General features: G+C 51.6%; 1 protein-coding gene across 1 annotated transcript; it reads left to right on the top strand.

Annotated features, from left to right (window-relative positions):
- Positions 1-20,413, top strand: NEMF (nuclear export mediator factor). The gene is made up of 33 exons (XM_063159590.1): positions 1-112; positions 1,253-1,321; positions 2,353-2,455; positions 3,885-4,010; positions 4,674-4,822; positions 5,751-5,818; positions 6,747-6,833; positions 7,509-7,585; positions 8,001-8,071; positions 8,152-8,227; positions 9,378-9,440; positions 9,714-9,791; positions 10,035-10,243; positions 10,662-10,847; positions 11,161-11,224; positions 11,656-11,744; positions 12,347-12,450; positions 13,272-13,334; positions 13,439-13,551; positions 14,413-14,470; positions 14,803-14,861; positions 15,262-15,382; positions 15,789-16,068; positions 16,536-16,578; positions 16,662-16,711; positions 17,157-17,310; positions 17,539-17,616; positions 17,690-17,884; positions 18,697-18,729; positions 19,310-19,416; positions 19,488-19,531; positions 19,621-19,700; positions 20,187-20,413. Exons 1-33 carry the CDS (start codon positions 54-56, stop codon positions 20,262-20,264), a joined length of 3,234 nt encoding a protein of 1,077 aa, XP_063015660.1. The 5' UTR covers positions 1-53; the 3' UTR covers positions 20,265-20,413.
- Positions 20,414-20,486: the final 73 nt, after the last annotated feature.

Below are 20,486 nucleotides of genomic sequence, written 5' to 3'. Positions count from 1 at the left end.
GTGAGGGGCCGGAGCCGGGATCCGTGCGGGTCTCGGCGGGCGGCGCCGGCGCCATGAAGTCCCGCTTCAGCACCGTCGACATCCGCGCGGTGCTCGCCGAGCTGCGGCAGAGGTACCGGCACTCCCCGCCCGGCTCCGGTGCGGCTCCGGGAGCGGGGCCCGGCCCGGTGGGACCTGATCCTCCTGCCCCGGGTCCCGGTCCCGCTCCTGTCCTGGTTCTCGTTCTGGTTCTGTCCTCGCTCCTCTTTCTGGCCGTGGTCCTCGTCCTGCCCCGGGTCCCGGTCCCTGTCCCGGTTCTGGTTTTGGTTCTGTCCCCTCTCCTCCTTCTGGCCGTGGTCCCGGTCCCGGCCGTAGTTTCAGGGCTGTGGGGGCTCTGCTGCTCCATCGTGTCCCGCTGTCACCGCTCTGTCCCTCAGCACAAACCCCCTCAGCCCCGCCGCCATCCCCTTCCACCCCTCCATGGCAGGGACACCTCCCGCTGTCCCAGGGTGCCCCAGTGCCCAGCCTGGCCTTGGGCACTGCCAGGGATCCAGGGGCAGCCACAGCTGCTCTGGCAATTCCAGCCCAGCCAGGAATTCCCAATTCCCAATCTCCCACCCATCCCTGCCCTCTGGCACTGGGAGCCATTCCCTGGCTCCTGTCCCTCCATCCCTTGTCCCCAGTCCCTCTGCAGCTCTCCTGGAGCCCCTTCAGGCCCTGCCAGGGGCTCTGAGCTCTGCCTGGAGCCTTCTCCTCTCCAGGGAACATTCCCAGTTTTCCCAGCTGGGAAACTCCTGACACATTCCTGGTGTCCATCCCCCTCTGAAGGGCGTCACTGGCACCCCAGGCCAGTTCAGTGCCCACACTGGCATTGCTGGTGCCCTGTGCTGGCCAGGAGCTCCACTCCCACCAGCTCATTTTACATCCACAAAGAGGAGCACGGGCAGGACCTGGCACCTTTCTCCACTTTATCCATTAATATAAATCTCTCAGTCTCATTTTCTCCCTCTCTTAATTGCCGTGTTTTAAGAGCAGTTTCTCCATCTCTCCGTGGTTGTTGCTTCCAACTCATTTCATTAATCTCCCTTTGCTGCCCTTTTGGTTACTCCTGGGTAATTTCTCATAACTTGGTAATTTATTATAACTTGGTAATTTACATAACTTGGTAACTTATCATAACTTGCCCTTCTGTGTACATGAATTCCCACTGGGATTTTTCCCAGCCAGCTGTGTTTTGGGTTCTCCAGAGCATTCCTTGTTTTCCTTTTGGCAGCTTGTTGGGCATGAGAGTGAACAACGTCTATGATGTGGATAACAAGACCTATCTCATCCGCCTGCAAAAGTAAGGGCTTTAAACGGCTTTATTTACAAATTCTTTAGGAATGCTGTGTGAAATCAGATTTTTTACATTGTCTGCTGTAATTTCTGACCTGTTTCCAGTGAAATTCTGCTGGGTTTTGGTAAAATGCAGGAATTTTTACCCAGAAAGTTCTTAGGGAATGGGAAAACCTTTGGTGGGTGGGTGGGTGTTGGGGTGGCTGCTCCTGAGCCTCGTGGGATCCCAGTGTGTTCTCATTTGGAGGGGGTGCTGTGGGTTTTGGGGTGCAGCTGTGGATTTTGGGGTGCAGCTGAGGATTTTGGGGTGCAGTTGAGGGATTTGGGGTGCAGTTGAGGGATTTGGGGTGCAGCTGAGGGTTTTGGGGTGCAGCTGAGGGATTTGGGGTGCAGCTGAGGGTTTTGGGGTGCAGCTGAGGGTTTTGGGGTGCAGCTGAGGATTTTGGGGTGCAGCTGAGGGATTTGGGGTGCAGATGTGGGTTTACAGGGTACCGCTGTGGGATTTGGGGTGCAGCTGAGGATTTTGGGGTGCAGCTGTGGGATTTGGCGTGCAGCTGAGGATTTTGGGGTGCAGCTGAGCATTTTTGGGTGCAGCTGAGGGATTTGGGGTGCAGCTGAGAATTTTGGGGTGCAGCTGAGGGATTTGGGGTGCAGCTGTGGGATTTGGGGTGCAGCTGAGGATTTTGGGGTGCAGCTGAGGGATTTTGGGGTGCAGCTGAGCATTTTGGGGTGCAGCTGAGGATTTTGGGGTGCAGCTGAGGGTTTTGGGGTGCAGCTGGGGATTTTGGGGTGCAGCTGAGGGATTTGGGGTGCAGCTGTGGGATCTGGGGTGCAGCTGAGGGTTTACAGGGTACCGCTGTGGGATTTTGGGGTGCAGCTGGCGATTTTGGGGTGCAGCTGGGGATTTTGGGGTGCAGCTGTGGGATTTGGGGTGCAGCTGAGGGATTTGGGGTGCAGCTGTGGGATTTTGGGGTGCAGCTGAGGGATTTGGGGTGCAGCTGTGGGATTTTGGGGTGCAGCTGCCCTGCTCTCCCCCAGGCCAGAGTGCAAGGCCACGCTGCTGCTGGAGTCGGGGATCCGCATCCACCTGACGGAGTTTGAGTGGCCCAAGAACGTGATGCCCTCCAGCTTTGCCATGAAGGTGAGCTCTGCAGGGTTTCATAAAGTGTCTGCACATCAGGAAGGAGGGGGCACCTTCTGTCCTTGGGGCAGGAAATTAGGGAAGGGTTTTCCCAGTGAATCCTGGTCCTGCAGGTGGCTGAGGACAAGGGGAGAGCAAACGTGGCCTTGGGGTCACGTCGCCGTGTTCAGTGCCTGGAGGAGTGAATATTTAAATTTGTTAAAACTTTTCATAAACTTTATTTATAGTTTTTTTTATAAACTTTATTTATAAATTCCTTCTGGAATGTTGCTCCAGTAAAGTCCTTGTTGTTCCAGTTGGATTGTGGGAATTTTTAGTTGCTGGATGCAGCTCTGGGGTTCAGGCCTTGCTCCAGGCTCCTAGGCTGGGCTCCTGCAGGTCACCCATGGGTGGATCCGTGGGGATCCAGCCTGGGATGCTCCCATGGATCTGTTTTACCTCTGGGTGCAGCCAGAAGTGACTCAGCAGAGATTCCCAGGGTGGCTTTCCACAGCACAGATGGATGCAGGGATAATCCCAATTCTCTTTACAAATAAACTCTTAGAATTTGAACCAGCTGCTCCCTTGAGCTAAACAAACAACATGGAAAAAATGTCTTAATGTTAAGAACTAGGCTCAATTATATTTATAATTATGAAAATGAAGGTGTTACCTTGGTGAGCACCAACATTTTCACTCTTGTGATATTTGAGTTCAGTGGGAAGTGGTTGGTGCCACAGGAGGGCTCTATAGCCAAGCCATTCCCAGGTGTTTTCAGATATTTCCCAGACATTTTCCCCACCCCTCTGATGCCTGGAGAGGCTGCCTGGAGCAGAGGCTGGGCAGAGTTCAAGGATGAAGGTGGGTGTTTATTGAAAGGCCTTCAAAGGGCACACCCTGGGTGTGCAGGAGTCCTGCAAGGCCACACCCAGGTGAGACAGCAATCAGAGTTTTTCAGACTGGTGAAAGTTGGGTCCATTTGCATATCAGGAGTTAATTGTTCAATTATAACTTCAGATAATGAAGTCACTCACTCCAGGTTTGCCCCCTGTCCTGGTGTAGGGCAAATTTGGGAGAGAACCTCCCAATAGGTTTCTGTAGAAAACAGATTCAATTGCAGATTCACAAAGCAGTGGTTCAGGAAAAATCTTCCTTGGAGAAAAGTGGAAAAAGCTGTTTATTTCACAGGCAAAGCATTCACCAGCACAAAAACAACAAAAAAGAACAATATTAAACAACAAAACCCCCTGATTAATTCACTGTTGGTTAATTCCATTCACATTACATTTTTCGGGCCCTGAGCCAGGGAGGCATCCCTGAGTTCCAGGCCTAGAGAGGGACTGTTTTACCTGCATAAAGCAGGGGGGAGCAGCAGCTGGCAGAGCTGAGGGTCCCCCGGGGGCAGCCGTGGTGTGGAATCCAGGGCAGCTCCATGTGAGCCTCCCCGCAGTGCCGGAAGCACCTGAGGACGCGGCGCCTGGTGAGCGTGCGGCAGCTGGGCGTGGATCGCATCGTGGACCTGCAGTTCGGCAGCGAGCAGGCTGCCTACCACCTCATCCTGGAGCTCTATGACAGGGTGAGCAGCCTGCTCGGGGCTCTGTGTGCTCAGCACTCTTCTGGTCTGCTTCCCAAGGTTGTTTGCTGTTGTCTGTCATGTTCTTTCCCTGGCCTGATGAGGTCTGTCCAGCAGGTCAGTAAGTGGCACGCTCCCCGCCTTCAGGGTGGTGTTGTCTTTTTATACAAAAACTACTGAAAACTACTACTTATTATACTAAAACTGCTACCTTTTCTACTAAAACTACTACTTTTTATTCTAAAAACTATGTTACTTTATTTACAATAATTTTCCAATACCATTCACCTATGTTAGACAGTCCGTCTCTACCCTAAACCAATCCAAAAGTGCCACCATCACCCAAAAGATGGAAGAAGGAGAAAGAAGGACAAGGCATGCCCAGATTTCTTCATCTTAGGACCCTGAGCCCCCATTCTAAAAACCCCAGAATTCTACTTTTCACCCTGTGACTAACTATCATTCTACTTAAGCTTTGGTGGCTTGTAAATCCTCATATGAGATTGGTCATTTTTTCCATGGCTCAAAATCCAAGGCACAGGAGTCTGGGTCTGGAGTCCTCCAGAGCAGCCAGAGCAATGTCCTGGCTTCTGACAGGCTGCCAGTGTCCCCTGGGGCAGGGACACCGTGCTGGCCTCACTCAGGGTCCCTGTGCTCCTTGTGCAGGGCAATGTTGTCCTCACTGACCACGAGTACCTGATCCTCAACATCCTGAGGTTCCGCACCGACGGCGCCGACGACGTGCGGTTTGCGGTGAGGGAGCGCTACCCGGTGGAGAGCGCCAAGGCTGCCGTGCCCCTGCCCACCCTGGACAGGTAATGCCCATTTCACAGCTCATATCTGGTGTATTTATTGTGGCCAGTGCCAAGGCTGCCGTGCCCCTGCCCACTTTGGACAGGTAATTCCAGCTTTGAAGCTCATAAATGATGTGTTTATTGTGGCCAGTGCCAAAGCTGCTGTGCCCCTGCCCACCTTGGAGAGACAATTCCAATTTCTGTTGGAATCTGAAATGCAGGGGACTCTCAGAACTTTGGGCCTGTGAGCCAAAGATCAGAATTAAACAGAGGATTTGATCTGAGACCTTGGGAAAGGCTCCCAAACTGAGCAGCCAGAAGTGAGAATGTGGATTTATAGTTTAAAGCAGAGACACAATGAGCTAAGGAAAGCAAAGTTTAGAGTTTAAGATATAGAAATAAAAGTAGTTCCAGAGGCAAACAAGGAGTTTAGAATGCAGCACTGTGGGTTTGTGTGCCGTAACATGAGTGGCTAAGAAAGCTCACACTGTAGCATGGGTCCATAAGATGAAATATTTAAAGATTGGGTTAAAAACATAAATATCCTTGTTGGTGGTGTTTTATTGGTCAATAACTCCTTAAAAGGTGTTGTAACTGAGGGTCTTGTGACCTTCTGAGCCATGCAGTGAAGATGTGAGCTGAACTCACCCTTCCTGTACAAGATAAGAAAATAAATCACACAAACTCTAAAATCTCAGAGGTCCCATCTCTAACTTATTCAAAACTCCTTCAGAAATCCCCGTGAATTTCAGAGCTCATAAATGATGTATTTATTGGGACAACCCCAGATTTGTCAGAGCTGTGAAAATCTTTGGGTATTTTATTCCAGGCCATTTTTAGTTTCATTTTTTTGAGGCTGGAAATGTTTTGTAACTTCTAAGCGATGCAATGTTGTTTTAAACCACGTTATTCTTTGGAATTGCAACTTTTTCTTTTCTCCTTGCTGCAGGTTAACTGAAATCATATCCAGTGCACCCAAAGGGGAGCAGCTGAAGAGGGTTCTCAACCCCCTCCTTCGTGAGTGGCCTTTGGCAGGAGGTGCAGTGGGGTCACTCAGGGCGTGCTCTGTCATGCTGGAAAGCTGGAATAACTGATCACAGAACCCTGCAGGGCTTTGGGTTGGAAGGAACCTTAAATCCATCTCCTTCCTTGGGCAGGGACACCTCCCAGCCCCCAGGCTGCCTGGGAAGCAGGGATTTGGTGATTGCCAGGCATCTGCCCCTGGTGCAGCAGTGATGGGCCCTGGCAGTGGCTCTGCTGGAGCTCTGCCTTGGGCCATTTTGCACCATCCTGCTACCAGATAGGAGCTGCAAGTGTAAAATCAGGTTTTCCTGAGCACAGAACCAAATTTGTCTTGTTTGAGATCATCAGAACAAAATTGGTTTTCCTCCTGACCTGCCAATGCTGCTGAAGCAGAGAATTTCCTGAGCCCAAGCTGAGAATTTCCAGCTCAAATCACACCTGAGCATGACTTTCTTCATCTCTTGATTCTCTTTTTCACCACCCTTTTCTCTCTCCTTCTCTACCCTGCTCTCTTAAATAATTTCTATATAATAATAGTAATATTACTGTACAATTGCTAATTGCTGTCCCCCAGTGATCCCAGCTGTGCTGTGCCATGCTGCAGTTTGGTGTTTCTGATCCTGTCCTGCAGGAAGCCTTGGCCTCACTGGTGTTACTGATGCAGTCACCAGGCACAGCTGCTCCTCTCTGAAATCCCCATCATTTTCCCTTTGTGGCAATTCTGGCTTTTTCTCACCCCCTTTTCCTCACCCACCCATCCATCCCTCCTGCCCCTTCCCTGAGTTTTGGCACTTCTGACTCTTCTCACACTCTTTTCTCCAGTTTTGTTGTGTTTTTTAATTTTTTTTAATGCAAATTGTGAATATTTTCTACAGATGATCCTACACTATTTCTTTTTTTTTTTTTTTTTTTTTTTTTACAGCTTATGGGGCCACTCTCATCGAGCACTGCCTTATAGAAGCTGGATTTTCTGGAGCTGTCAAAATAGATCAACAGCTGGAAAATAAAGGTGTAATATTTTAAAGGCTGGGCCACAAACATGGGGATTTTTATGTCTCTGTAGTGATTTTTTCCCAAAGAGATGAGTGAACCTGTGGATTTATTTTTTAATGTTTTTAGCTTGGGGACTATCCTTGTTTGCATTAAAACTCTTGATTTGTGCATAAATTGGAGATAAAATGTCAGATTGTTCCTGTAGTCTAAATAATTTTATACTGACACCACCTCACCATGGGGTGAGTTCTGGGTGTTTGACAAGAAGAATTAACATCCAAATCTTTATTTGTAACAAACATTGGGGATTTGATAAAGCAGCAGCTTTACATTTATTGGGAAATTAAAGATTTGGGTAATAAAATCAGAAAATATTTTCCTGCAGTCTTATTTTCCTCATGTGTTTTATATTTCCCATAAATCCAGAGGGTTTTTTCTTCCTACTGCATTATGGTGCAGTAAAAAAATAACTTCTCACAGCTTCTGGTTTATGCTTTACCTCTGCAGCTTTAATTTCATAAAGTGCTGATATTTGTGGGGTCTTTTTTCTCCTCCTGAAACTTGAATAATTATGTGCTAAAACCATCTAAATACATTTTTATATTAAAAATTTCCCAGATGTAAACTTAGACTCCTGATGAAAATGAGCAATAATTGCAGGGATGAAATATTTCTGCTGTTTTCTCTTCAGAAAACCTTGAAAAGGTTCTTTCAGCTCTAGAGAAAGCAGAGGAATACATGGCCCTCACTGACAACTTCAGTGGAAAGGTGGGTCTGGGTGGGCTATCAGGGATTTGGAATTGCAGAGTTAAACTGGCAGGCAGGGATTCCTCAGGAATTCCCAATTCCTGCTCCTCCCAGCTCTGGGTTTTATTCCTGGGTCTCAGGTGCTGATGTGGAATAAAAATTGCTTCTTTCCACAGGCTGGGCAGCAATTAAATAATGCACAGGCAGATTGTGTGAATCCTGGGAGATTTGCAGTTGGGATTTAATAGCTTCTGTAATAAATCCTGCACAGAAACTCTGCATTTATGGGATGGTCCTGAGGGCTGGGAGAAGTTCACTTCTTTTTCCAGAAGGAATTGGAGCCAAGCCAGTGGGTCAGGCACAATGTTCCCTGCTGGAATTATTTATTGATACCTAAACCTTTCCACAGACAAATGATATTTTTGTTTTCTTTCAGGGTTATGTTATCCAGAAAAAGGAGAAAAAGCCAAGCCTGGAACCAGACAAACCAGCAGAAGATATCTACACGTAAATATTTGAAGTATTTCTACTAGTGTGCATAACAGAAATTGGTTTTCAGGTGATAATATCAAATGTGTATTTTACAGATATGAGGAATTTCATCCTTTCTTGTTTTCTCAACATTCAAAATGTCCCTACTTGGAATTTGACTCATTCAATAAGGTACAGTGCTTTTGCTGATGCTGTACTTGAGTGCTTGAATTGACTGCTGCTAAAAGGAGTAATTAAAACATGGTGCAGGGGTTGTTAATGAAAGCAGAGACCTTGGAAGGGATGAATCATTTTATGGAGGAATGTTTGGTGAGAAAAAGCCAAAGCAGGGCTGGGGCTGCAGCTGGGCAGTGCTGACTGCTGGGCTCAGTCCTGCAGTGAGGGAGGTGAAGCTCCATCAGAGATCCCAAATGTTTGTTGTGCAGAGCTGGAGTCTGGGTTGTGTGTGGAGTCACAGTTCTGGCAGACAGCACATTTACACTTCTGCTCCTGCTCTGAAAGCCTCAGAGCTCTTGTTTGGTGTTTCCTTGGGCATTGTCCTTTCTGCTCCTCAGCTCATTAACATCTGGAGTTGATAATTGGCCTCTTGTTCTTGATCTTGAGCTCCAGATTTCCCACTCCACGCTCCTGCCCTGTTCCTGCCTCAGTTTCTGTCATTTCCTTCAGTGATCACAGAGCCCCAGAGTGGTTTGGGCTGGAGGGGGCTCAGAGCCCACCCAGTGCCACCCCAGCCATGGCAGGGACACCTCCACTGTCCCAGGTGCTCCAAGCCCAGTGTCCAGCCTGGGATCCAGGGGCAGCCACAGCTGCTCTGGCAATTCCCAATGTCCCACCCATCCCTGCCCTCTGGCACTGGGAGCCATTCCCTGCTCCTGTCCCTCTGTCCTTGTCCCTCTGATGATCTGAACAGCCCCAAACCTTCCTCACCTTGTGCTTTGGACCAGCAGGAGCAGTCTTTGGGCACTCTGGGTTTTTGTGTTTGTTTAAGTGACCCAGTGAAGCAGCAGGGATCCAGGACAGGTAGATCTGGCTTTGCAATCATTTAATCTGAACTAAATCAGCTTCTTTTCCATCATTTCTTAGCAAAGCAGGTGAGCCATTGCTTGGGCACTTTTTCCTTCTGTGTTTGCAGTGACACTCAGCCCTGAGTGTCCTGCTGGACTCCTCCCATGGGAAGGGGAATGGAGAAAGCTCCTGGAGGTTGTCTCAGCCTCTGTCAGCTCTTTTAGTGCTCTGCAGCCCCTCCTGTGCAGGGCCCCTCCTGTCCTGCCCTGAGCCAGGCCAGCCTGGGCATTCTCCAACCCGAGTCTCTCTCCTGCAGGCCACAGATGAGTTCTACTCCAAGCTGGAGGGGCAGAAGATTGATCTGAAGGCCTTGCAGCAGGTGAGTCCTGATCCACGTGGATGCTCCCACATCTCCAGAGGCTTCTCTTGCTTCTTCAGTGATTACCTGATGGCTTTTGGTAAAGGCATCAGATAATCACTGCCATAAATATATATACCTATAAATAATATATAATATACCTGTATAATATACCTGTATAATATACATATATAATATACCTATAAATATTTATAGGTATAAATATACCTATAAATATAAACATTTTTAATATAAATGTTTTTATTTATATTTTTGACATCTTGTACTTAAAAGGAAAAACAAGCATTGAAGAAACTTGAAAATGTCCGTAGGGACCACGAGCACAGACTGGAAGCTCTCCAGCAGGCTCAGGTAAGGCAGATTCTGGGTTTTAATTAAAAAGTGCATAATCACACCACCATGGGATGGTTTGGCTGGGAGGGAGCTTCAATCCCACCCAGCTCCAGGGGCAGGGACACCTTCCACCGGGGTCGGATCTTGTCCCGTGCCACCACTCCAACCCATCCTTGCATTTCTCCACCGCTGCTTCCATTTTCCAACACCTGCTGCTGAGCTGTGCTCGGCTGCACCGCTCCAAGCTGCTCCTTTCCCAAGGAAGCTGATAAGCTGAAGGGGGAGCTGATAGAGATGAACCTGGAGGTGGTGGACAGGGCCATCCAGGTGGTGCGCAGCGCCCTGGCCAACCAGATCGACTGGAGCGAGATCGGCGCCATCGTCAAGGAGGCCCAGGCCCAGGGCGACCCCGTGGCCTCGGCAATCAAAGAGTTAAAGCTGCAGACAAACCACATCACCATGCTGCTGAGGTGAGTGCCCTGCAGCAGGGCCGCAGAGATTTAAAAATACCCCAAAACAGGTTTTTTATACCCAGAAGTTTTGGTGTAAAAGCTGGGACGTGGCAGAGTTAATTTGTGAATTTTTGGTTACCTCGCTTTCAGAAGTGACAGTCTATTCTATAAACTTGTTTTCAGTCAGTTCCTTGGACTGGGAAAATTTGGCTCTTTATCTTCTGCTTTTGTTTTCTTTTTCCTCCCAAATTTGGCTGACTCCAGGACAAAAAAGGGTTGGCACACAAAGCTTCCTGTGTCTCTAATTGTGAATGGTTTAGAGGCTCCTTGGGCCATTTCTAAACCTTTGAGAGAGTTAAATTAAGAGCACATTGCACCAAGGATTAAAAATTAACCAGCTATCTTATCTCAATCTTATGATCTCACATGGTTTTAGGAACCCCTATGTGTTATCTGAAGAGGAAGAGGAGGAGGATGATGCTGATATAGAGAAGGAAGAAACAGAAGAACCAAAAGGAAAAAAGAAAAAGAATAAAACCAAACAGTTGAAGAAACCTCAGAAAAACAAACCCTTATTGATTGATGTTGATCTCAATTTGTCTGCCTATGCCAATGCCAAAAAGTAAGATTTTTCAGTAAAAAAAATCATTGTTTTTTGAAGCAGAAATTTCTCTGGGTGTGCAGTTGTTGGTGATAATATTGCAGGAGGAAGGATTTGAGATACCTTGTTAAAAATAAGAGTTAAAAATTGAAACAGCAGCTTCTCCTGAGCTCTGGGATGGGAATTCCCTGGTGCAGAGCAGCTGCTCTGTGGCTCACACTGAATTTTCCAGCTCTGCCCATGGAACAAAAGGCCTGGGATGAGGGGGCTGAGGGGGATGGGGATGAAGGAGTGGCTCTGCTGGGATTTCAGGACACACACTTGTGTTTCACAGGTACTATGATCACAAAAGACATGCAGCCAAGAAAACTCAGAAGACAGTGGAAGCTGCAGAAAAGGTATTTTTTTGTTCTCTTGGATTTTAGAAGATATTTAAAAGGAAAATCCCTCCCACTGCTCAGGGGGAAATCCTGAGCTGATCTGAGCAGCCCTAACAAAACATAAAAGGGAAAACCATCACCCAGAGTTGTTTTATGCTTGACATTGGGAGCTCATGGAGGATTGCAGATCCCTGATGGATCCTCCTTTTCCAGTAGCACTGGGAATGCTCAGAGCAGGTGGAGGCACTGACAGACCAGGACTGAGAGGGGAAAATCAGTGGAATCCTTCCATCCAAGAGCTGATCATTTCAGGGAGCAGCTCTCCAGGGTGCAGGTTTAAGAGCCTGCACTGTGATCGAGTCCAGGCCATTTCCTTCCAACTTTCCCAGTGTTCAGTGGGGAATTCTGGGATTCTTGCTGGGTGCTGATGGTGCTTTCTGTCCAAACAGGCTTTTAAATCAGCTGAGAAGAAGACAAAGCAAACCCTGAGGGAAGTTCAGACTGTCACCACCATCCAGAAGGCCAGAAAGGTCTATTGGCAAGTACAGCTCCACTGTCCTTCTGCCATGTGCCAGGATGGATCCTCCCTGGTTAGGAGTGCAGCTGTTTGGGATTTCTGAGCTCTGCACTTTGCGTGGAGTCTCCCTAAAGAGTCAGAGGATCCCAGAGTGGTTCCAGGGACAGCAGCACAGAGCAGCTGTGGCTGCCACCTCCCTGGCAGTGTCCCAGGCCAGGCTGGGTGGGGCTGGAGCAGCCTGGGACAGTGGAAGGGGTGCTCCAGGGGGGCTGGATCATCTTCAAGGTCCCTTCCAACCCAAACCCAAACCATTCTGGGCTTCTGTGCTTTAAAATGCAACAAACAAATGAAACAAAACCTCAAAGCTTTTAATTATTAAAATAAAAATAAACGGGAGGACTGTGCTTCTTGTTCCATCTCCAAATCTCCCTGCCAGGGATGCTGTAGTTGTCCCATGCCTTGTTTTTATGTCCCAGGCCTGTGGATGGGAGTAAAAATATTTCCAGTCTCATAAATTGCAGGTGCTGAGGTGGATATTCTGAGTTTGGTATCAAAACCCAGCTGTGCAATGTCCTGTTAGTTCCAGGTGTCACTGACGCTGTGGATCTGCTGCAATTTGGCAGGTTTGAGAAGTTCCTGTGGTTCATCAGCTCTGAGAATTACCTGGTGATTGCTGGCAGGGATCAGCAGCAGAACGAGCTGATCGTGAAGCGCTACCTCAAACCAGGTGAGCCCCGGGAGCCCGCGTGGGGCTTCTCCTCTTCCCCACCCCTGTGGTGTCCAGGAGTGACAGGGGAGGCTCCCTCTGCTTTGTCCTTCAGCTGGGCCTTGGATCCAAGGGAACTGTGGTGGTGGGAGTTCCTCTGGTGCCAGGGAGCGAGAGCAGCTTGGCTGGGCTCCCCTCGGGAGCAGAGGAGCTGATTCTCCCTGGACAGGGATGGGCTGAAAGGCTTCTGTGGGGTGGTGTTCCCAGAACTGGGAAATACAAAATTTACCATTTTTACATTCCTAAAACCATAAAGGAAAGGAGCTTTCAGATCTTCTGTGTGGGGGTGCTCACAGGGGTCCCAGCATGAGGGAAGAGATGAGAATCTTGACTCCGTGTTTCAGAAGGCTGATTTATTATTTTATGATCTATATTATATTAAAAGAAAATGATATACTAAAACTATACTAAAAGATAAAAGAAAGGATTCATCATAAGGCTTGAAAGGAATAGGAAAGGAATGATAATAAAATCTTGTGACTGACCAGAGAGTCTGAGCCAGCTGACTGTGATTGGCCATTAATTAGAAACAACCCCATGAGACCAATCCCAGATGCCCCTGTGGCATCCCACAGCAGCAGATGATCATTGTTTACATATTGTTCCTGAGGCCTCTCAGCTTCTCAGGAGAAAAATCCTGGCAAAAGGATTTTTCAGAAAATATCACGGCTACACTTCTGTGTGCCCAGCCTGCCCCTTGCAGCCAGAGCAGGCATTTCCCTGTGACATGAGGGGTTCCCTGGCTGAGGGGGGTGTGATCTGAGGGGGCTCTCTGTTCCCAGGGGACATCTACGTGCACGCGGATCTGCACGGAGCCACCAGCTGCGTCATCAAGAACCCCTCAGGTACCTGTGGAGCCCCGGGGACAGGAGCTGGCTGATCCCTGGGGTGGGATCAGTCCTGGCTGGGAGGCTGCAGGGCCGGCTCAGGGCAGCTGTGGGCGTTGCAGGGGAGCCCATCCCGCCGCGGACGCTGACGGAGGCGGGGACCATGGCCCTGTGCTACAGCGCCGCCTGGGACGCCCGCGTGGTCACCAGCGCCTGGTGGGTGTCCCACAGCCAGGTGAGCACTCGGGCACACAGCCCAGGGCTGCAGGGCACCCCAGGCACGGCTCCTGGCTGGGGGCACACTTCTGTGTGAGTGAGGCTGGGGACATCACACCAAAGGGGAGGTGCTTTTGCTCATGCCTCAGGTTCAGCTTTTCTATTTTTCACATTCTGTGCTGCTTTAGTGTGATGGTCTGGGCTCCATATCAGGGGATGGTTCTGATGAGGTGCAGTTCTGAGCTCTGTGCACAGAGCAGGGAGACAAAACAATTCCTGCTCCAGCTGGGCACCAAGGACAAATGACCCAAATCTCAGCCCAGGAGCACAAACCCCGTGGGCTGGAGAGAGAAAAACAAGCAGGGTGGGACTGCCTGGGCTAAAGCTGGAATGGGACAATGAACTGCAAGGTGCAAATGGAGCAGAACTGATCCCAGGGACAGAGCCCGTGCCCGGCCGTGCATTTTGGGGCCATTTTGGTTGATCTTGGGTGCAGCCCTGGCTGGGCTCTGGTGCTGCCCAAGGTGGATCCATGGAGGAGATGCTTTGAATAAATCCCTGCTTTATTCTGTGACTCCATCCAGCCTCTGCTCTAGGGCTGCCATCACAACCCTTCACATAATTTCTCCCTGAATGCTCCTGAGTAGATCCTGGGTTACTTCCTGAGTTGCTCACCCAGGACTCCTAAAACTCAGTGCTGGTGGATTGAAACATCCCTTAGGAAAACTCCCTGCTAAGGAGAGGAAGAGCCCCTTGGATATGGAGTCCTGCAGAGCTGTTCCAGGAGTTTATCCCCTTTGAGCCAGTGTTTCTCTTGGTGCTGTTGTCACCTCATGTCTGTCACAGAGATTTTTTACAGTTTCTTGTGGTTTTATTTTAGGTTTCTAAAACTGCCCCCACAGGAGAATATCTCACTACTGGCAGCTTCATGATCCGAGGTGAGGCCCAGGGCAGCAGTGGGATGTTGTTTTGTTTTCCCAAAGGTGCTGGGCTGTCCTGCAGGGGCAGCAGATCCCACTCTTCTCCCAGAGCTCTGTTGGGAATGGCTCATTCTGAGTATCAGGCAGCTGCAGCAGCAGTTTGAGCTGAGCCCTGGGCAGGAGTTCATTAACTCAGCTGCTTTTGAGCTCTCCTGTTCTCATCCCAGAGATAAAAAACCCTCAGTGTAGTTTTTTGGTAGCCTAAAGCCTCTAATAAAAATGAATTTTGGAAGTACATCCTGCAGCATGGCTGCTGAAGCTCCTCATGAGACTCTCCCTTTGTTTTTCAGGGAAGAAGAATTTCCTTCCACCTTCCTATCTGATGATGGGCTTCAGCTTCTTGTTTAAGGTACAGCTTTTCCCAAGCAGCTCCTGCTGGCTTTTGTAATTTGCTTTGAGCTGCAGGAGGTTCATTTTCTGCATCTTGCTTATCAGTGTATTCCCAATTACTTCTTTTCCCACTGGGAAAGATCCCATAAAGAGCTTCTTGCTGATAATGACTCTGGGCTGAGATGGAAATGGAAGCAGTTCTGCATTCCAGACAGACTCTGATTCCTGTCTCTGCCAGGGCTGCTCTGGACTGGCAATCTGAACATTCCCGTGTGCCACCCTGACTTGTGGGCTTGGCACACTTGGGTCTGCTTTCATTTTGCTGCCTTTTGATGGCAAGAAGTGTTAAAAGGGGAAGGAGGAGCTGAGGGAGGCGTTGTGTGAGCATTGCCAGCCGACCCAGAGCTCCTCATGTCCAGGTGGATGAGAGCTGTGTGTGGAGGCACCGCGAGGAGAGGAAGGTCAAGGCCCAGGAGGAGGAGCTGGACACGGTTTCCAGCAGTGCCAGTGAGCTGGTGGCTGAGGACGTGGAGCTCTTAGGTACTGGGGGGCTCTGGGGGCTGCTGGGGGTCCCTCAGATCCCTCAGGCTGAGGACGTGGAGCTCTTGGGTAGAGGGGGACACTGGGGGGTCCCTCAGGCTCGGGGGATTCAGTTTGGACAAAGGGGAATGGTCTCACACTGACACAGGGCAGGGATGGGTGGGATATTGGGAAGGAATTCTGGCTGTGAGGGTGGGCAGGCCCTGGCACAGGTGCCCAGAGCAGCTGTGGCTGCCCCTGGATCCCTGGCAGTGCCCAAGGCCAGGCTGGAGGGGGATTGGAGCACCCTGGGACAGTGGGAGGTGTGGGTGGCACTGGAAGGGCTTTAATGTCCCTTCCAAGCCAAGCCATCCTGGGATGAGGGATCAGTTTGGTGTTCTGTGTTTTCCTGCCCTGGGGGCCCCAGATGGAGGAGACAGCAGTGAGGAGGAAAAAGCTGAGGCTGAGACAGCTCCTGAGGGTGAGGAAGCTCCTGAGGGTGAGGAAGCTCCGGAGGATGTGGAAGCCACAGCTGAGAGCAGCCAGGGTGAGCAGGGAGGAGGGAACACTCCTGCTCCAGAGGCTGACTCCGAGGAGGAGGATGGAGACTCTGAGGAGGAACATCCAGAGCCCCAGAGGGAGGTGAAGGAGGAAGAGGTGAATTATCCAGACACCACCATTGACCTGTCACACCTTCAGCCCCAGAGGTGAGAGAAGCAGCAGCACCTGGGGGTCTCCCAAACACTGCCAGGACAAGGCTGGGATGTGTTGCCATCCCTTCCTTCCATGCTCAGCAGTGGGGATGCTGGGAAGCTGAGCCCTGAGCTGCCTGTGCTCTGCTCAGCCTGTGGGGTGGGCTCAGCTCCCTGCAGCCCCTGGGACTCCTTGGAGGGTGCAGGGAGCAGGGATTGGGTGGGTGCTCGTGGGAAGCTGCACCTTGGGGCTCCCGTGGTGCCCAGGCTGTGTTTGGTGCTTGTGTGTGTGAGAGAGGAGCTGGCAGAGAGTTCAGGTTGTTTTCTAAAGTGAATCCCAGTGTTCCTGCCTTTCCCAGCCAGCAAAGCTGGGGTTGCCAAGCTCTGAAAGCTGAAAGAGCCAGGCTGCTGAAGTCAGGGCTGTGTGTCCACAGTGAGCTGCCCTGCACCTGCTGATGAGCTCCCTTTGCATCTCCCCACAGATCCCTGCAGAAAATCATCCCCAGAGAGGAGGAGCCCAGCTTGGTAAGGTCCCAGCTGCTGTGGGTGGCCCAGAGCAGTGGGAGCTGCTGGGCAGGATCTGCCCTGAGCTGCCTTTGCCTCCCCAGGGTGACAGCAGGGCCCAGGGCCGCAGGCATCTCTCTGCCAAGGAGAGGAGGTGAGAGCCAGGGGCTGTTCCAGGGAATCCCAGCATGGTTGGCTTGGAAGGGACCTTAAATCACATCCCATCCCACCCCTGCCATGGACAGGGACACTTCCACCATCCCAGGCTGCCCCCAGCCCTGTCCAGCCTGGCCTTGGGCACTGCCAGGGATCAGGGGCAGCCACAGCTGCTCTGGGTCGATGCCTCTTCCCCATTCCCTCCCCATGTCCTGGGCACATCTGCACCCACTCCAGTCCCTGCCCATTGCCCATCCTGCATTTGCAGGGGAGCTGCTGCCTGGGAACAGTTTTACTGCTGGGCTGGAGAAGGTTTTCTGAGGAGGGGCTGTGTCCAGTTCCTCTGGGTCCCTGAGGCAGGGAAGGGCTGGGAATGCTCAGGAGAGCAGCAGCCTCTCCTCTCTCCTCACAACACACGAGGGTGTTGGGATTGTTCTCCTCAGGGAAATGAAGAAAAAGAAGCAGCAGAACAACCCTGAGAACCTGGAGCTGTCTGAGGAGAAGCAGAAGGAGGCAGAGACAGAGACCCAGCCTGTGGCTGCTCCCAACTGCCCCAAGGCAGCTCCAGCCCCCCAGCCCATCAAGAGGGGCCAGAAGGTGGGCATGGAAACAGGGACAGCACTGCCAGCTGTCCCAGACACCCATGGCTGCCACCCATGGTGGTGCTTTGAGGGGTCTCAGATGGTGCTGGGGGTTGGCACCAGTGCCTCGGTTACTGGTGACCTGCTCTGAAAGTTTGGGACACTGGGAAGGAAAGAGCATCTGTGCTTGCAGAACTCTGCTAAGATTTGTCCTTTCTGAAGGTGTTGGTGTTTCCTTCTGCAGAGTAAAATGAAGAAGATGAAGGAGAAGTACAGGGACCAGGACGAGGAGGACAGGGAGCTCATCATGAAGCTGCTGGGGGTGAGGGGGGAGCTCTGCCCTCCCCGGGGCGTGGGGGCTCTGTCACCAGCCCTGACCACCTGTGTCACCACAGTCTGCAGGCTCCAACAGGGAGGACAAAGGGAAAAAAGGGAAGAAGGGCAAGACAAAAGAAGAGGCAGCAAAGAAGCAACAGCAGAAACCCAAAGCCCAGCGTCGTGCAGCAGGAGGGGGCAAGGAGAGCCTGCCTGCAGGAATTGTGCTGCACGAGGCACAGGAGGCAGGCCTGGATGAGCTGCAGGAGGACAAGGTGAGGACTGGGATGGGAAATGGGATGGTGGAGCAGGGTGAGAAGGTGAGGAACAGGGTGAGAAGGTGAGGAACAGGGTGAGAAGGTGAGCAGCAGGAGAGGAAGGTGAGCAGAGTGAGAAGGTGAGCAGCAGGAGAGGGGAAGGTGAGCAGAGTGAGAAGGTGAGCAGCTCTCTCCTCTCCTCTCGTGCCCATGTGTCTGTCCTGGCTCTGTGTAGCTCTGACCAGGAGGCTGAGCAGCTCCCTCTGGATTCTGGGCACCGTGGGGAGCTCTGTGTCTGCTGCCACTGATCCCACTGAGTTCCCAGAGCAGCCCAGAGCCTGCAGCCATCCCTGTGCTCATCCTGTTGCCAGCACAGGCAGATCTGGGGCTCGGAGCAGTCCCGAGGCTCGGGTTCACCCAGCAGCTCGCCCTGAGCCGGGTGTGCCCCAGCTCCCTGCCCTGCTGCTGCTGGGATTTGTTATCTCTGAGCAAATCTCCTCGTCCCAGCCCTGCTGCTGCTGGGATTTGTTATCTCTGAGCAAATCTCCTCCTCCCAGCCCTGCTGCTGCTGGGATTTGCTATCTCTGAGCAAATCTCCTCCTCCCAGCTCGGCGTGTGCCAGGCAAATGAGAGGTTGGAAAGAAACTCCACCCTCCCTCCCACCCACGGCAGTGCTGCTCTCACCTGGGTTGTGAAACCAGCTCAGTTCTGTTTGCAGGGACTGTGGGGCTTTCTGGGGCTGCTGATGAAAGAATTTCTTGGGGACAGGGGAGGCAGGAGCTGCTCTGTGGTTTCTGCAGGCCTGACGTGTTCTCTGTTTGTGTGTGCAGGAGGAGCAGGAGCAGGAGCAGCCAGGACTGGAGGTAAAGGCTCAGTTCTGTAAGGGCTGAGGTGGGGCTGTGCTCCTGCTGGGACTGGGGCATGGGGGAACCCTCCAGACTGTTTGAACTCACTTTAATTGTGTTTTAAAAATTAATCTCATTAAAATGAACCTCCATGCCTGCCCTGCTCATCTCCACATCCCCCATAAACCCAGAGCTGGCTCCAGGGATGTTTGCCCTTGGTTTGTGCCTTGGTGGCTCTGGGCTGGAGAATCACACAGTGAACAGTGCAGGTCCTTCTTTAGTTTGAAGTTTATTTACATATCAAATTGCTTCAAACTTTTCTGTAATTACTTTTGTGTAATTACAGGCTGTGGGTGTTGCCCAGGGCTGGGAATAAGTGAATTCCTTTCAATTCCTCCATGGAGGAGGGTAACAGTGTGTGCTGGGGGAGCTTTGGGTGACCCTTGGCCCAAAACCAAGCTCCAGGCAAGGCTGTGATTTTAGTGATGGAGCAGATCAGTCACAAATGCTGGCTGGGGCATTCCCTGGCAGTTCCCTGCTCATGGAGCCATGGGATGGCTTGGTTTGGAAGGGCCCAGTGCAGCTCTCTGTGTCCCAGGAGAGCGAGGCCCTGCTGGACTCCCTGACGGGGCAGCCCCACCCCGAGGACATCCTGCTCTTTGCTGTCCCCATCTGTGCTCCCTACACAGCCATGACCAACTACAAGTGAGTGGGGCCCCTTCCCGGGAGGGCACGTGCTGGGTCCGTGTCCCTGACAGAGCCTTTCCCTCGGGCAGGTACAAGGTCAAGCTCACGCCGGGCACGCAGAAGAAGGGCAAAGGTACGGTGTGAGAGCCCCGAGTGCCCCTGTGCCCCCTGCTCAGGCTGGGTGCTGTCCAGGCTCCTTCACTCTTCCCTGGCTTTTTGCAGCTGCCAAGATTGCCCTGCACAATTTCATGCAGTCCAGAGAGGCCAGTGCCCGAGAGAAGGATCTGTTCCGCAGCGTCAAGGTGAGCCCGGCCTGAGGGGCCACAGGAGCCATTTGGGGGGAAATGCTGCCAAACTGGGGGGGCTGCTGGGGTTCAGCAGGGGCGTTTGTACTCCTGGGGGATGTCAGAGAGCCCTGCAGTGGTTTGGGGTGGAAAGGATCTTAAAAATCCATGGGCAGGGGCATTTCCCATTATCCCAGGCTGCTGCAGGCCCCGTCCAGCCTGGCCTTGGGCACTGCCCAGCTCCTGTGGGAAAGCTCTGCTGCCCGTGAGAAGCTGAGCCCCAGTGGGAGCCCTGGGCCTGGCTTCTGCACTGTGTCCTGTGTGACAACAGCAGCGGCTCCCAGGGACCCCTCTGGGTCTGGGAGTGGGAATTCTGCAGGAGCTGGCACTGGGAGCTGAGGTTGGAGATGTCCTGGTGCTCACCAGGGCCAAGGACAGGATCAGCCCAGAGCTCCACAAAGGTTTTCCTGCTGTGGTCACCTTCTCCTCTCCCCTGTTCCTCAGGACACAGATCTGTCCAGAAATATTCCTGGGAAGGTGAAAGTGTCTGCACCTCACCTCCAGAACATGAAGAGGAAATGATTCCATGCTGGGGGCTGGGACAGACAGACACAGACCCAGCGCCAGGACTGAATCCCTGCACCCAGGGCCTGCATTCCTGCTGCTTTAGCTGGACTCTGATACAAATTGCAGATAAATGTGGAATTAAATTGCTGGCATTTGGTCAGGAACGTCCTTCCCTGCTGCTGCTTCTCTGTTCAAGTGCTCATTCCCCTCTGCTGGGCAAAGGCTCTGGAATTCCAG

The sequence above is a fragment of the Melospiza melodia genome, chromosome 6 (genome assembly GCF_035770615.1).
Source record: "Melospiza melodia melodia isolate bMelMel2 chromosome 6, bMelMel2.pri, whole genome shotgun sequence".
In the NCBI taxonomy this organism is placed as follows: Eukaryota; Metazoa; Chordata; class Aves; order Passeriformes; family Passerellidae; genus Melospiza; species Melospiza melodia.
Note: the sequence above shows the minus strand (reverse complement) of the source record. Positions and strands in the feature narration are given on the sequence as shown.

Coding starts and splice junctions, on each gene's coding strand:
- NEMF (XM_063159590.1), top strand. CDS start 54: ATGAAGTCCCGCTTCAGCACCGTCGACATCCGCGCGGTGCTCGCCGAG. Junction 6,834..7,508: donor TCAACAGCTGGAAAATAAAG/GTGTAATATTTT, acceptor TTTTCTCTTCAG/AAAACCTTGAAAAGGTTCTT. Junction 9,441..9,713: donor ATCTGAAGGCCTTGCAGCAG/GTGAGTCCTGAT, acceptor TGTACTTAAAAG/GAAAAACAAGCATTGAAGAA.